Source organism: Terrapene carolina, unplaced genomic scaffold, assembly GCF_002925995.2.
Source record: "Terrapene carolina triunguis isolate 2854851 unplaced genomic scaffold, T_m_triunguis-2.0 Scaffold406, whole genome shotgun sequence".
Taxonomy (NCBI): domain Eukaryota; kingdom Metazoa; phylum Chordata; order Testudines; family Emydidae; genus Terrapene; species Terrapene triunguis.
The window spans coordinates 3,454,821-3,471,863 of NW_020664757.1; the positions used below are offsets into that span (position 1 = coordinate 3,454,821).

Consider the following 17,043-nt stretch of genomic DNA (forward strand, 5'->3'; position numbering starts at 1 on the left):
CCCTGAGACTGAAGAGAACGCAAATGAGCCCCCCCAAACAGGGTAGATGCATCCTTTACTATTATTCCCAATGATTGAGGAGGGACTAAATGAACTCTTACACAAGTATTGGCAAGATTTATCTACCAGTCTAAAGAGTCTAAAATGTGAGAGATACATGTTTTCCAATGGGAATGGCTCAGCAAAAATATTGAAGCCAGCCAATCTTGTAGAATCCTGAGATGCAATGTGACATACTGGACTGCATATGTTCAAGAGGCCATGTGTCCCAGAAACCTCTAAATTCCATGCAGCTGTGATTGGGTAAATCTTGAGATCTAAAACAATGGATCGAATTGTCTAAAACCTTGACTCTGGAAGGAAAGCTCTGGCTGGGGTAGAGTCCAACACTGTCCCTATAAATTCTATCCTCTTGTCTGGTGAGAGGATAGATGTTTTCTGAATTGATCCACAGACCCAGTGCCTTGAAAGCTGATTGGATGAGAGTTACACTGGACAATAACTGAATCCTGGAATGGCTTCACACAAGTCAGTCATCCAGGCAGAGATAGACTTGGATTTCTAACCTTCTCAGGAAGGCAGCTACCACCATCATACATTCTATAAAAATCCGAGGCACTGTTGACAGGCCGAAGGGCAGCACCTCGAACAGGTAATGAGAGGACAGGAATCTGAAATATTTTCTGTGGCCTTGATAAATCACCACATGGAAATGGGTATCCTGTAAGTTGCGGGTGGCATATCAGTCTCCAGGGAGGGAATAATGAAAGCCAACATGTCCCTGCAATACTTTATCTTTTTTAGATATCAGCTGAGTTGATGTAGGTCTAAAATTGGCCTGAAACCTCCCTGTGCTTTTGGGATTAAAAAATAGAATCCCGTTCCTCTATGACATTGAGGAATCTCATCTATGACACCCACCAGGATGAGATATTGAACCTCCTGTAGGAGGAGCTCCTTGTGAGAATGGTCCCTGAAAGTGATGGGGAAGGAGAGGGAAGAAACAAACTGAAGGATGCATCCAACTTCCACTGTGCATAAGACCCATTGGTCCAAATTACTCTGGACCAAGCACCGAAGAAATAGGATAGACTGTTTGTGAATAAAGAGGGAGGAGAGACTGGAATCATGAAAACTGGTCTGGCATCCTCAATCAAACCATCAAAATAGCTACTTAGTACCCACAGGGCACCTAGATGGATCAGGAGGAGTCCATCTGTGCCTATAACTCCTACTCTTTTTTCCTCAATAGGTCCTGGCAAGGTGCAAAGAACAGTATCCGAGATGGCCGAGGAGCCTGCCAAGTCAGCCAAAGTGAAGGAAATCTATGTCTGGATAAGCAAAACCGTACTCGAGGACCAAGGGCTTCCCCAGGGAGCCCTACAAGGCCAGTGTGAGCATAGCATGGGTGGCCAGTAAGAAACTCAAAGGAGATCTCCCACAAGACCAATGTCAATAAGCATTTCACCAACACAGTAACAGATGTGAACTCCTGAAGCACTCTTAACAGTTTTACCATGAAATCACAGACAGTTCTCTTGGGCATTCCAGTCTGTTTTGCCACCCAGGCAAGCTGGTCTTAGCAATAGTTGGTTGCTATATACCAGAGATCATAAAAGATTCAGGTTGCTTCCAGGCCCAAGAGACCAGTCACTTACCCCAGGTCAATTGATACCTTTGATCTCACACTAAAGACAATGCTTGTTGCCAACCCTATACCAAGCTAAGGATTTATTAACTAAGAAAAAGAAATGAGAAAGTTATTTACAGGTTAAAGCAGGCAAACATATATACACAAATGAGTTACAGTCTATGGTTCCAAAAGGTGAGGGCTGTAGTAATCTGTCAGCACTGAATGTCTTTTAGGGCTATCCCACTTGACCCTGGGGAATCTCTGCTTCTGTTTCATAGCTCCAGCCATCAGAGTCCAAACACCAAAAGAGATGAAAAATGTTCTGTTCACTATCTTTATGTCCTTCTTCCAGAATACAAGCTAATGGGACAAGCCCTTTTGCTCCTAGCCTGTGCAGGGGCAATTAGCCAAGTCTTTGTAGTATGATGTCCCACAATGGCCCATTCAGTTTTGGTAGTCCTGCCTGATGGGCAAGAGACGATCCCTTCTGATAGGTTGACAAACATTTTTACACTTAAATATTATCTTATAAGTTTTTACTTTACAGCATGTGATAAAGATATTACAAGTGAGATTAATGCATGCAGCAATTTACATGCATTTCATAAAGTCTAAATACTAAAGACATTGTTTTAAGTTCAATACCCATCTTAACCACATCATCACACAGGTAAAACAGACTGGCTGCCAGTAATGAATTTGTCAGTGCCTATCTGAGGCCTAAAACCTTGGCAAGAGCTAGCACCTGGTTTTCCAGCATCACACCCCTCACCTCTCAGACCCTTGAAGGTCACCATAACAGAGGTGACACCAAAGGGGGTCACAGCATGAAGAAGTTTGGAAACCACTGCTACTGTAATCTGATTCAGAGAAGGACATACAATAGTCCTATGTCACTGGAGGAGTCATGGCACGATGGGTAGATAATGCACCATGCTGCTCTGCTTGCAGCTTAAACAAATGAGGCTTAGCTGACAACAGCATAGGGGGCTGCCTCAAAGTCGGCAAAGAACCAAACATCAATTCTATGGCGACATGTACAGAGAACTGTGCATGGTGTGACTTTGGTACCAATGGTTGTATTTGCTTCAGTATCAACCACCAGAGGTGCACCAATCAGGTGTTTGAAACAGTTGGTACCAAGACCAAAAGCTGCAGTGGTGCCAGTCACAAAGTGAGTCAACGTTAGTGCTGAGACTAGAGTCACTGCCAATACAGAGTGTGAAACCAGTACCAATTCTGGTGCTGACCTCAGTACAGATAATGCCACTATCATATTCAATGTGGATGAACCACAGCAGACTGTGGTATTGATAGGCATACGTCTCCAGCTGCAGCATAAGCCTCAGGTGTAATCAGTGCCAATAATCCAGGAGCCACAGAGTTGCTGGATCATAAATCTGTAAGAGGCCAGACAGTGCCAAACTCAACTGAGGCCTGGTGGCCAGTGCCAAAGCTGAGATGGTACTGGAGAGTGTCAGGCCAAAGATGACGCTCTAACCTTGGTATGGATTAGAGCCTTGGGAAGGTTTTTAGAAGAATGTCTGTGTTCAGGATCCTTTTTAAGACCCAAAGAGCTCTTTATTGGTTTAGGGTGAGTTTCACGTGTTGGTTCTTTGTGAGAAGAGCACAGAGATGGGGAGAGCTTCCATTTTCTCATGACAGACAGATCCCACTGTCTCATGTTTTTGAGAGCTTGAATGAAGAAGGCACTTTTAGTAGTAGTTTGAGATCTTACTGTACCAGGCAGTACTGAATTGGAGGATGGTCTCATTGCCTGCTCTATTACGTACTTCCTCAGATGAAGCTCTCTTGACTTCTGAGTCCTCTTTTTAAAGGCACAACAGATGCCGCATTTTTCTCACAAAGTGAACTTCCCCCAACCACAATAAACAAGAGGTGCAGCTGTCATTGTTAGGGATAGACACCCTGCAAGAGGGGCAGTGTTTAAATACCAGAGACAGCATAAAGCCAGTGTTTCACATCTCAGACTAAAAGAGAGCTATTTTGGCAGGGTGGAAAAAAAATAAAAAGAAACACACACTGAAGTGCTAAAAATGATACTACTACCTATTTACAAAGGAAAAAAACCTCTCGAGATGAGTGAAAGAGACCATGACAGAACTCGGGGAGCTCTAGCTTATAGTCACAGACAGTCAGAAGGAACCAAAGAGGGGTTGGGGCTGCTCCACCCTTCAAACACTTGCTAGAAGGTACAGGACACATGATCCACAGAATTCTCCGGCTTGAGTACACTGGGTGCACACATCCCTAAAGTGGAATACACATGCACAAGTACTCAAAGAAATAGCACCATTTGTTAATGATTCCAAGATGTGTCACACTCCTAGTAAGCAAGCAAAACCTAATCCAATTCCATTATAAAATCTTGTGCAGAGGCAGAATGAACAAACTTTAATACTACACTATTTTTACAGAGGACAAGTGATTTATAATCAATGTATTATGCCAAACACTAACAGCACAGTCAGAAATAAATAGTTTAAATTTAAGAGCACAACGAGTTAGAATGTGATGGTAATTGAAATAGAAGTATTCATTATTAGTGGCCTTCTTGTCACGAATGCACAGAAGGTAATTTTTTCTTATCATCATAAGTACACCTATACCAATACAAAAAACAAATTGATTTTCTCTCGCCTTCTTTTTCTGCCATTTTAAGCTTATGCTTATTATACTTTCCTTCACCATCTATGGTAGAAGACACTGATGTGCCAATAACATGCTGAACTTTTTCATGAACAGGAATCATAGAAAGTTTCTTTCCAGTGTCATTCTTCAGCTCTAAGGATATCATCGTCTCGCACTGCGCCATTTCAGGACTCTCTCTCAGTTTTCTTGAGAGTCTAGAATTGAACAAGAAAATTATTCTGTATGAATAATTTGAATATTCAAATAAGAGAAAAGAATAATTGACTAGGAGAAAACATTTATGCAATGGTTCACATTTATAGTTAAGGCGCAACTCCTCCTAGCATGAAGTGAAAAGGTAATTTTCTACGAAGGGAATATGCAATTTGGAAAAAAAAACAAATCAGGCCTGGTCTACACCTATAACTTAGGTTGATATAGCTGCAGCACTCTTGCCAAGACATACATTTAAGACAACCTAAGCCCCGATGTAGACACATTCTTTTGTCGACCTAACTACTGCCTCTCGAGGAGGTGGATTTACTATAGCAATGGAAAAACCCCTTCCATTGCTCTAGTGTCTACACTACAACAGCATCACTACATCTGTTCCAATGTAGCACTTGTAGTACAGACATACCCTTAGATCTCCTGAAAGAAATTACTGCCCCTCCTGAAAGGAACTTCTAGCAGTGGTTAAATCTACAGAACATTTGTATGGGAGGAAGTTTATGATTCGGACAGACCATACTTCCCTGCACTGGTTCTTTAGATTCAGCAATCTTGAGGGGTAACTTGCCGCGTAGCTAGAAAAACTGCAATGCTGTGATTTCAGTTACATACAGGCCTGGGAATAAGCATAATAATGCCAATGCCTTGTACAAATCACCTTGTTGGAAGGGCTTATTGCAAACACTGCCCTAAGCAGGAGAGCAAGGAATTAGTTACTCAAGGGAATGAGTACATTCAAGAGAAGGTGGCAGTCATCTCCCATTCCATAATTTGCAAAAGTGAAAATGTTCCTGATTCATGCACTGAGACAGTCAATGTGGGGTTGCAAGAGTGGATTCTACAGCAACGAAAAGCTTCCCAAAGAGGGGACCCAGATATCAGACTAATGTATGACATACACAGCCACCCCAGAACAGAATATCCCCTCACAATACAACAACAAAAGCACTCTGGTAACAGTGAGAAAGCTTGGAGTTTAAGGATAAATATTGTATCAGAGATGGGGAAAATCAGCGGTGATGAGTATAAAAACCTTGGCCAATCTAAGACTGAATTTTTATTGGATAAAATGCTGACAAGAGCAAGAAAGAGGAAGTTACTCACCTTGAACAGTAACAACGGTTCTTTGAGATGTGTCCTCCTACAGGTGCGCCACTGTAGGTGTATGTGCGCCCTTGCGCCTCTAATCAGAGATTTTTTGGTAGCAGCGTCTGTTGAGCCCGCATATGTTCTCTCCCTCCCTCGTGGTCTGCCTTGAGGCTATCTAGCACTGCGTGGGCGAACCCCCTCCTCCCCAAGCTCCTTTTCTACCCCAGAGCCCTATGGAGAACTCTGAAGTAGAGGGGAGGAGGGCGGGTTGTGGAGCACCCACAGGGACACACATCTCAAAGAACCATTGTTACTGCACAAGGTGAGTAACATCCTCTTCTTTGAGTAGCGTCCTTATGGGTGCTCCACTGTAGGTAACTCCCAAGAAGTACCCACCACTGGAGGTTGGGACTTCGGGGTGGAGTCTGTTACTATAGAGTACTGTGGAGTCGAAGGTGGCGTCGGAGGCCGAATTTCCAGTGATTGCGTAATGTTCTGCGAAAGCGTGGGCAGAGGCACAAGTCGTTGCTCTACAGATTAGTGAGATAGGGATATCTTTAAGGAATGTGAACAAGGTAGAAATTGACCTCATGGTGTGCATATGGACTCTGGACGGAGGCCGTAGTTTGCGCCCTTGCTAACAGTGATTAATGCAACCAGAGACCCATTTGGGTAGTCTTTGAGCCGTTATCACAGAGCCTTTGGCTCTTTCTGTGAACGAAAGAAAGAGCGTAGTGATTTCCTGAAGTTCTTACTCCTGTCCAAGTAGAATGCTAGTGTACTTCTAACATCTAGCATACGCAGAATCGTTTCCCTGTTGTCGCAATGTGGTTTGGGGGGGGGGGGGGGGGGGGGGGAAAACAAGGAGGTGGGTCTGTTGATGCATAAGATGAAAAGTGAAGAAAAAGTAGGGAGAAGCTTAGGATATGGCCTTAGAGTTAATTGGTATTTTAAAAAAAAAAAAAAAAAAATACTGTAAATGGTGAGCATGCCATCAGGGTCACTATTTCTCTTATGTGCCTAGCTGAGGTAATGGCAATTAGAAATGCTGTCTGCGTGGAGAGGTGTAAGAGAGCAAGTTGCAATTGACTAGACCTCCCTTTGAGTCCAAGCCCGGAGAACTAGGTTAAGATCCCAGGCTGGAGTGGATGGTCTCACATGCAGGTAGAGATTCCCAATGCCCTTAAGGAATCTATGCTTCAGTGGGTGAGCAAACACCAAGTATCTGTCTACTTGGCGGTGGAAAGCCGTTTTCACCGCAAGATGTACCTTCAGGGAGTTGAGAGAGAGTTTTGACCTCTTGAGGTCTAAAATGTAGTGTAAAATCAGAGGGAGGGAAGATGAGGTTGGGTCTACGTGTTTAGAATTACAACAAACTTGGAATCATTTCCATTTTGTAGGTATGTCGAGTGGTAAACTTTTGGCTGTGTAGCAACATGTCTTTCAGCTTGTCAGAGCATTCTGCCTCTAAGCCTTAGAACTAAGAAGGAGCCAAGCCTGGAAGTGGAGGACCCGCAGGTTGGGGTGAAGGATCAGCCCATTATTTTGAGAGAGCAGGTGAGGAATGGGCCTAAGAACCAGAGGGCATACTGCCATCTGTGTCAGGTAAGGGAACCGGACTTGTCTTGGCCAGGAGGGGCAATCAGAATTACTCTCACTTTGTCTCGCTGGATTTTCAACAGGACTTTGGATAGAAGAGGAAACTGAGAAAAGACAGACACGAGGTCCCCGTCCCATGGGAGGAGGAGGGCGTCTCCCAGTGAATGTTTCCCCAGGCCAGCCCTGGGGCAGTAACGAGGACATTTCTTGTTCTGGTAAGTAGCGAAGAGCTCCGTAGTCAGGGTTCCCCAAAGGGCAAATATATCTCGAAGCATGTCGGAGTTCAGTTCCCATTCGTGATCGTGAGAAAAATTCCGACTGAGACTGTCGGCTGTCACATTCTGTATCCCTTGTAAATAGACAGCTGAGATGAGCACATTGTGATGGATGCACCAATTCCAAAGTTCTGTGCATAGGGAGGGATATCTGGCACTCCCCTTGGCAATTTATGTAAAACATACAGGTCATATTAAGTCCATCATGACCTTCGTGTGGGTGTTCTTGACAAAAGGCAGAAAGTGTGCACAGGCATTCCTGACAGTCCTTAGCTCCCAGAGAGAGATATGGAGGGTCACTTCTGTAGGCGGCTATTTGCCCTGAACCTTGTGATTGTGTAAGTGAGCTCTCCAGCCTATTAGGGAAGCATCCATTCCAGGATGGTGAGTCTGTGTAGCGGGAGGAATGCTCTCGCTTGTACTGCATTGAGGTTGGTGCTGATAAATTCCACTCGCTGTACCGAGGTTAGTGCGCTGCTACAATGGAGAGAACCTTGGAGAATACCCCGGGTGGAGCAGTCTGTACCATAGGAATCTCCTGTACGATGGCTGTATTGAGATATGGAAGTAGACATCTTGTAGGTCAAGGGCCGGAAATCAATCTCCTTGCTCTAGAGCTGGAATAATGGCTGCTAGCATGACCATCTTGAACATCTGTGCCTTCCCGTATTTGTTTAATGCCCTTAGAACTAAAATGGGCCTCCAACCTCCCTTCGCCTTGGGAAAAAAAAAAAAAAAAATCAGGAAATAACGGGAGTAAAACCCCTTGCTCCTGAGTGGCACCGAGACTGGTTCTGTGGCCCCTATGCATAACAAATTATATATTTCCTGATTAAATAGGTTCTTGTGAGATGGGGAGGGAGAGTTGAATGGGGGGGAGGGGCGGAAAGACATGAACTGAATGGCATAACTCTTCAAAATAATCTCCAGGACCCATCTGTCAGAGGTGATATTCTCCCAACTACTGTGAAAAAGGGCCAAGCAATTTCTGAAGGGGCGTGACAGGTGTGTAGATGGCAGCTGATGTTGCAAGGTATAATTGTTCAGGCCCTCGACCAGCCCGTCAAAAGTGCTTAAGGAGGCAGTTTGAGAGGTCACGCATTGGGGTGCGAACTGATTCTGTTTTTAAGCCCTAGTCCTCTTACGTTGCAGCTCCTAACAGCGCTGAGATGGTGAATATTGAGGAGGTTGTGACCTGTGTTGTGGCTGAGAGGTATATCTTTTCTTCTGTCTCGCAGTGCAGATTCCTAGGGAGTGTAATGTGGCCCAGGAATCCTTCAGGATGTGGAGAGAAGAATGTGTCTTCTGCACGAAGAGTTTGGGCCCTTCAAACTGGAAGCCTTCTGCAGCTCTTTGGGCAACCCAGAAAGGGGTAGCCAAGAAGCCCGCCTCAGTACCACTATTATGGAGAGCAGGCGGGCCACTGTATCGGCTACATCCAATGCTGTCTCTAGCACCAGTCTGGCAATTAACTGACCCTCTCTAAGAATGGCCTAAAACTGCTCCTTTTGTGTCTCCAGTAAATGTTCCAGAAACACATTGAGTTTCCCATAATTAATAAAATCATTTTTGGCCATAAGTGTTTGGTAATTCGCGGTTCTAAACTGTAATGTCACCAACAAATATACAGTCCTGCCAAGCCCGATCGTATGGGGATCAACTTTGCATGATGTTGCTTGCTTTGTGCATTAACCACATCCACTATGATGGAGTTGAGTTGCAGATGTTGAACAGGAAATCTGCCTCTTTGGGAGGGATGAAGTTTTTTTGTTTGTTTGTTTTTTTGCTCTCTTGCTGGTTGACGCGATGGAGGCTGATGTCTGCCGGATGACTTTGGTAAGATCTAGAATCGCTCATTAATTGGGAGGGCAATTCTTGATGATGAGGAGGTGTGCAGAATGTCCACCAACTTGTGATGTGTATCTGCCACTTCCTGTAAGGAATCTGCAGCTCATCTGCCACCCTCTTAGTAAGATCCAGAAAGTTTTTAAAATCATCACCTAGTGATTGGGTGGGTGGGGGGAAGGAACATTGCAGTCTCATCTGGTGTAGATGAGGAGAAGTTTGCTGGAGGGGTAGGTTTCCCTTTGAGCCCTTCCTGTTCTGAAAAAGCTTCCTCCTCCCCTAGCTAATGGGCTCTGGACAGCCAGGCTGTAGGAGACCATCTGGTGGAATCTCTCGGAGAGACACTGGATGGCTGTGACATGTGGGATGTGTATGTTGCCCAAGGATCACAATACGGCCATGGGGTGGGCATGGACGATGGGGTTACACCAAGGGGCCCGTACCACAATCGTGGGTTGGCTCGCTGGAATTGAGGAGGACCCTTGTATTGTGATGGTGGGCCACAATGCCCTCCTGCTGGCCACTGTCAAACTTGTCACCGGGTAAGGGTGGCTCTGACTGGGGTATTGGTAGTATACGGCCTGGTGCCAAGAACGATTCTGGGTGCTGGGATGTGCTCGGTACCGGGGCCGCGATACTGAGTAATGGGGATTGCGGTTCTTCCCCAACCATCTGGACTCCAGGATACCAGAGCTCATGCGGTACCCTGCACTTACTCGGTACTGTGGAGGAGTGTGCATGGTACTTTGTCAGTACTGATGGTTGAGAAGATGCAGAGCACTCCCTAGATGGGAATTTTGTTGTGCCAGGTACCAACAGTTTTGTCGTTGCTGCTCTTTTAGAGATGGTACAGTAATTGTCTTTCCCTGGGGTACCAGGGCCACAGGTCTCCAGGGTACCAGAGCTCATGTGATACTGTGGGCTCACTTGGTACCGCAGAGGAGTATCTATGGTAAGTTGTCAGTACCGATGGTTGAGAAGGTGCAGAGCACTCCCTAGATGGGAGTTTTATCAAAAGTTCTCTGTTCCGCTCTTTTACAGATGGTACGGTACCGGTCTCTCTCCTTAGGGGGCAGTACTATTGCCTCAGAGCCTGACTGCCTGAGCCCCTGGTCTGGCAGAGCCCATAGCAGAGGCCCCCTTCTGAGTACCATGCTTCAGAGCTGCTGGTGCTGTCGGTACCAAAGTGGCTGCACCGGGGAACCCCTCTGGCTGGCCAACGACTCAGAGCCCATGTTCTTCCGGTGCCGTCAGTACGGAGGTGGCGGCGCTGGGGAACCCCTCTGGATGGCCAACGACTCGGAACCCTTTTTACATGCCTTTACAGGGGGAGCCTGCCGGGTTTTTTTCACAACTCTACCCCCTTTGAAGTTGAAGGCTCCGGGGATGATACAGGGTCAGCATCAGAGTCCCCTGGAGACTGAAGTGCCTTCACTCCCAGTTCCTGAGAGACTGCAGTTTTAGTTGTGGCTGGGGAAGCACTTCTGTGGGACTCGCCCAGGCACCAGACACAGTGAGAGTGTCTCGCCGTTACAGGAATCGATTCCATGCAGGTGAGGCACATCTTGGAACCGGGAATGCCCCTGGGTGGGGGGTTATCATCCTCTAGCAGTGAGGAATGCAGAAGAAAGGTCTTCTTTTCCTTTTTTTAACTGAAAAAACTTAGAGTCTTCCAGGAGGGGCACACCCAGCACACCCACAATCTGATGGGATGACAGAACGGTTCAATAGGACTCTTGTGGTTCAGTTGGCTACCTTTGTAGAATAGCACTCAAGGGACTGAAACCAGCATATCCCATTTCATTTGATGGCTTATAGAACAGTCAATGAGAGTACAAAATCTATCCCAGCACTCCTCATATTTGGGCATGAGCTAGGGACCAGAGCAAATCTCATGTATGGCATTCCCGAAGAGGAACAAAGAAATAGGAACTTTTTGGACTACACAGAAACCCCACAATGCAAAACTGAGGGGAAAAAAAAACCCACCTTTGCTAGAGAAAATTTGAGGATAGCCGCTAATGAGATGAAAAGGTTCTACATGTAAGATTATATGAGGAATTTTTAAAAAGAATCTGGTATGTTTTTACAATCCTAGGAAAAAGAAGGGTAGGAGCCCTAAGCTGAATAAACCTTAAGAGGAATCCACTACAGAACTCATCTAAATAAATGAAGTGATGCATAGGATACAGTTGTTTCCCAGGACTATACCCAAAGTTACCTCCTTAAATGGTCCTGTGGGTATCAGAAGGACAATATTTCAGTGTGGTGGCCACAAAACTGAGAATTTAGCTGTGAATGTTGAGACTGGGAAAGTTGTGACAGTAATGATTTCCCATTAGAACAAAATGGACAGAGTCTGTCTCAGCCAGCATATTCCACAGAAACAACAGACACTTTAAAGCACATTGTATGTGGCCTCTCCCAATTGCCTGAAGGCAGCAAAAAAGATTTCAGTGGAAGTAAAACATTTTGGGTTGGGGATATGAAAACTTCCTGACAGAAAGACAGTATAAATATGTAAGTATCATGAGTTTATTGTAAGACATGAGTGAAAGTTTGTAACATGTCACAAAAACCTTTAACAACAAAATGCTGATGGGAAAAGGTACGAAATTGAATTAGTCTAAACAAAAAGGACACGCTGATATAATTCAAGGACTATGTTAAAAATCACACTTGTTAAAAATAGATGATGTGGAGCCGGAAGTTGAGCCAACGAGCCAAAATTGGTGTGTCAGATGTTAGGCCTAACTGGTAAACAAAATAATGAGGGAATGGGCTACTTCCCTCATCACTCCCTTTTTGGGTCCTTAAAAAAAAGACTTTGGGGAGCAAATAAGGAAGAGCACTTGAAACAACAGATGGTGAGCTTCAGTATCACCATCACCTGGGTCACCTTCATCATCCTGATCCTGAGAGATGCCTGACAAGACAGGGCCAGAGAGAGGAAGCCAGATGACAATGACACCCATACCAGCTCCAGCTGAATCCCAAGCAACTTGGGAAAACAGTTACTACCTGTTTAATACCATCTAACAGATTGTCAAACAAGGGGGCTCTTCCTTCTAAGACTGAATTTAGCAACACCTCCTTCATCCCATCTCAACTAACGTCTTCTCTCTTCCCCGAAAGTACAGTTATTGCCACCTTTAATCCCATCTAAGAGACTATCAAACAAGAAGGTTTTTCCTTTAAAGACTCTCCAGCTAAAGGGAATGAGAAGAAAGGATGTTGTTAAAATGAAAGACTTATTTAATACTTTACATTTCAAATGCTTTGACTGTTTTTTCTTCTTTTCTGTATCTTTAATAAAAGGTTAAAAGGATTTTTAACAGCATTTTTGCCATGGTGCTAAGTAGGCTGAGGTCTCTGTATACTAAACCCCAAACCTTGTTTAAAATTGTTTAATGTTGGAGAGTGACTAGGCCGAAGGTGCTAACATATCCCATATATTGCATCTCAGTTAATAGAACAGACCTCACCACCCAAAACAAAGGTACACATGAAGTGGCTCAAGATTTAGAACTATGTGGTCAGAGGGTTTTTGCTGGGTATTGTTTGGTGGAGATGTGTGGGGGGGGGGGGGGGTAGAAGGGGGAAGAAACACCAGAGAAACAGAGAAGGCAACAAGGAAGCTCCAGACACAGTGTGACAAAGCACTGTGATTGTGACCCTGAGAAAAAGCCTAGAGTGTGCTTCTGTGTACTCTATGTCTGACTGAAAGGGGCTTTGAGCTGTGAGCAAAAAAACTGTCTCCTGTTTGATACCTCCTGTGTTCTGGGAAACAGGACTTTGTATATTCTTCATAAACAAACTGGGTCACATCAAAGATGTAACTGATCATCAGTTTCTCCTCCTAGTGGAAACAACCTGCAGAGTCCCAAACTCTGGCCAACCACTTCAGTCAAAAGCTAACAATAGACACGTCTCAGCATAAATCACAATATCCTGACAGTAATTTTAGAGTAGCTAGCTGCCAATGAATTCAAGTTCCTGTTATAGCAGCTGAAGATTGCCAGGGTTCATGAAAGCTCTAACTACAGCTCCTTTTCCCAACCCATGGCCCCTGCACTGGCCCACAAAAAGGGATGTATAGGACCGGCTCTACATTATCAGATCAACCTATACTTCAAATGATCCGACAAAGCCTGGCTATGTCAATTTGCACCAAGAATACAGCAAAAAAACCCTGCCCTAATGAAGTGCAGAATCTGGGAAATTTCAATATATCCACATGTGGATCCCCAAACCCCCCAAAAACACTAGTACTAAATAATTGTCATTACTGATATAAATATTCTTCTGCACACCAGCATAAATGTAAAGGTGTTTTTAAGAGCGGTGTGAAAAATGTTTTCCTACCTTTGTGTGTGAAATTGTAAATAAGACACAGAAGTAAACAGCAAGCTCCTTGTATCAGGAGCAAATTATTTTAACCATAAATGTAAGCAAGTTATCATATGCAAAAACAAACATAAAAATAAATCTCAGCCCAGGCTTTAAACACAGTCCTCAGAATTGGGTGTGAAGGACTGCCTTCTCACAAGGTATGTCTAAGAGACCTGCAATAAGAGACCTGAGGCATGGGTGTGGCTGGCCTGGGTCAGCGGACTTGGGCTCGTGGAGCTAAGAAATTGCAGTGTAAGCTTTTGGACGAGGGGTGAGTCTCGAAGCCTGGGCTCCAGCCCGAGCCTGAACATCTTTACTGCTAATTTTAGCCCCACAGCCCGAGCCATCTGACCCAGGCTCTGAGACTCTGTGGCACAGGTTTTTTTGCAGCGTAGACATGCCCACAGGCATTCTTCTTTCTCTGCCTCCCCAGATATTCTTTGGGTCAGATTGCGATCTTTTACACTAGTGTATATCCAGAATAACTTTGCTGACTTCAATGGAGTTTCTTTGGATTTACATCCCTGTAAATGACATATATTGGCCCTTTATAGTAGAGTTGGGCCTGAGCTGTGAAGTTTATATCTGGATGCAAGTACACACTTACCAAATCTAAAGCCTTTCTCTCAGATTCTGGAGTTCTACTGGGGGTCATCTCTGCTTTAAATTAAAAAACAAGAAGTACAGAATGAAAAAAATATAAATTTTACATACACATATTCAAAGCCCATCTTTCCTTCCTTTACTGTTGTTTTGTGTTTCCTTTCTGTGCCTGTTCTGTAAACTGCGGTACGGAGTGCAGTAGGATACTTCTCTACTGAAGAGGGCTGAGGAAGAAAAGAAAGTAGAAATACATTAATTTTAATACATATTGAATTGATGGTCAAGTAATATTTCTGAAGTCAACTGAGGAAACAACTGAAGAGCTGATTTTCAAAAGTACTAATTGATGGCCTAACTCTGCTTCCACTGAAAACTTTTTCTGAGGTAAGATTAAAAGATGTTTAAGTGTATGAAAACTTTTGTAAAGAATATTCCAGTGAATGTTTGAATTAAATCATAAATAGATTTATACAAAACATTCAAATACTTTTAGTAATAACACTTATGTTCCCTTATTTTCATACAGAACAAAGTTTTCTCTCCCTCCTCTTTTCCATCCTCCAAAGACAGGAATAAAGGTCTTTGAACTTACAATTGAGAACAAAATATTTTGTAAAGAAATCTGGCTAATAGGCAACCCAGTGAAATCATTAAAATCAAAGAGTTGCACAGAGAGTAAAGTCAGGACAAAATATGGCCCTATGATTCAAATATTATCATATAGTAGAACCTCGCTGGCTCACACTAATGGCTGGGGGATCCAATGTGATTGAGTGGCATTTATGAATTACTGTGCAAGTGAACAAAGACAAAAGGGCCAGAATAATGCAAAATAAAATGTAATTTGTTTGACAAATGCAGTTGTTTTAATTATTTCTCATCATTTTTCAGAGCACAGCATTAAAACATATTGTAGAATATTGTGGAAAACTAATTATTAAACAAACAATGTAAATCTCTCCAAAGCATTCTGTTCAGTTTCAGTTCCGCTGGTGGGACCCCAGGCACGGGGCCGGCCGTTGGGACACCGGTGGCAGCAGAGTCCAGGGTGTGGCAGCAGCGGGACCTCCGGCTGCCGGGACCCCCGAGTGCAGGGCCGGCCAGTGGGACCCCAGCAGCAGCAGAGCCATGAGCATGGTAGCACCAGGGATCCCCTGCGGGGGGTCATCAGCAGAGCCCTGTAAAACGTGAGGGTGCTGCAGAATCCCCACCCAGGTCCCCGGTTAACCGATAACATTTTAATCAGTGACACAGTTAGTATGGAGGTTTTTTACATGCTATTTAAATATCAGCCCTGTTGGGAATTTGCAACAAAGTTAACACAGCCAGAAACTATTCCATTTTGCACTTTCCACTTTGCGGAAGCCCCATCCTTTAGGATGTCATGAAATTCTGTGGAGTGGGGAAACAGTGGCCTATAAGCCAGTGCATAAATACTTTGTACTGATGGCCCTGGTCTACAGTGGATCCCTCTAGATTTTCAGTTTGTGCTGGCTGAACTTTCTGCCTATTGTGTGTGTGAAAACCATACACATGCGCATGAACATACTCTCGAGAGCCCAAAGAAAACTTCATGAGGGGAACTGGGTCTTTCTACAAAAACCTCATTGAAACATCTTTTGATTCAATCAAACATTGCTGGGGTTTTTATTGAGGTTGAATAAACAGTACACTTATGGTGGGAATTTGAGAGACTGATTTTTGTCAACAATTTTGTTACAGTAGAAGCTTTGATGCAACCTTTTACCTGTCAATTTCTTACCAGTTAACTGGTTAAACTTTTACATCCCTAGCTGATAGAGGGATGCTGTATATCGTTCCCCACATCTGTCCCCACCCTAATGGCAGAATCACAATCCCACAGAAATTAGTCAGGAGACTAAGAAATAAAGACAAACTGCAGTGAAAGTGGCTGAACCTCCTCTTTCTCATGGGCAGATCAGCATGGAACATTAGGGCAGGAAGTGGACCAATGTATCACTATCCCCATTTTACTTATGGAGAAATTGAGGCACAGGAGGGGGAAGTGACTTGCCTACGATCACCCAACAGGCAGTGCTAGGAACAGAAACCAGCTCTCCTGAGTCCCAATCCAGTGCCCTAGCCACTAGACCACATAGCCAAAAGGGTTTTGATATTAGAAAAAAGTAAGTTAATAGAATCGTAGAAGATGGGGGTTGGAAGAGACCTCAGGAGGTCATCTAGTCCAACCCCCTGCTCAAAACAGGACCAACCCCACCTATATCATCCTAGCCAGGGCTTTGCCAAACCAGGCCTTAAAAACCTCTAAGGATGGAGATTCCATCACCTCCCTAGGTAGTTCTACTTGGATAAATTACATATACAAATAAATACAAACGAGTTTGCACAAAAATGCTAATATAATTTCCCTCATCCAGTTTGTTTTAATCGCTTATGGTTTATGACATTCCTGAATATATAGTAAGGTAGGGTTACCATATTTGAACTTTCAAAAAAGGGGACACTCCATGGGGAGGGGGGGGATAAGCCCCGCCCCGTATCCACTCCCTCCCACTTCCCACCCCCTGACTGCCCCCCACAGAACCCCCAACCCATCCAACCCCCCTTGCTCCTTGTCCCCTGATCACCCCCTCCGGGACCCCTGCCCCTAACCGCCCCCTGGGACCCCACCCCCTATCTAAGCCTCCCTTCTCCTTGTCCCTGACTGCCCCTTCCTGAGACCCCCCCACCCTAACTGCCCCC

General features: G+C 44.5%; 1 protein-coding gene across 1 annotated transcript in view; it reads right to left on the minus strand.

Annotated features, from left to right (window-relative positions):
* Positions 1-1,734: 1,734 nt before the first annotated feature.
* LOC113407804 overlaps positions 1,735-17,043 on the minus strand; it is a 99,555-nt gene continuing 84,246 nt past the window's right edge. The window contains 2 exon segments of the mRNA XM_029912982.1: positions 1,735-1,738; positions 4,333-4,500. Of these exon segments, the coding sequence (XP_029768842.1) occupies positions 1,735-1,738; positions 4,333-4,500 (172 nt within the window).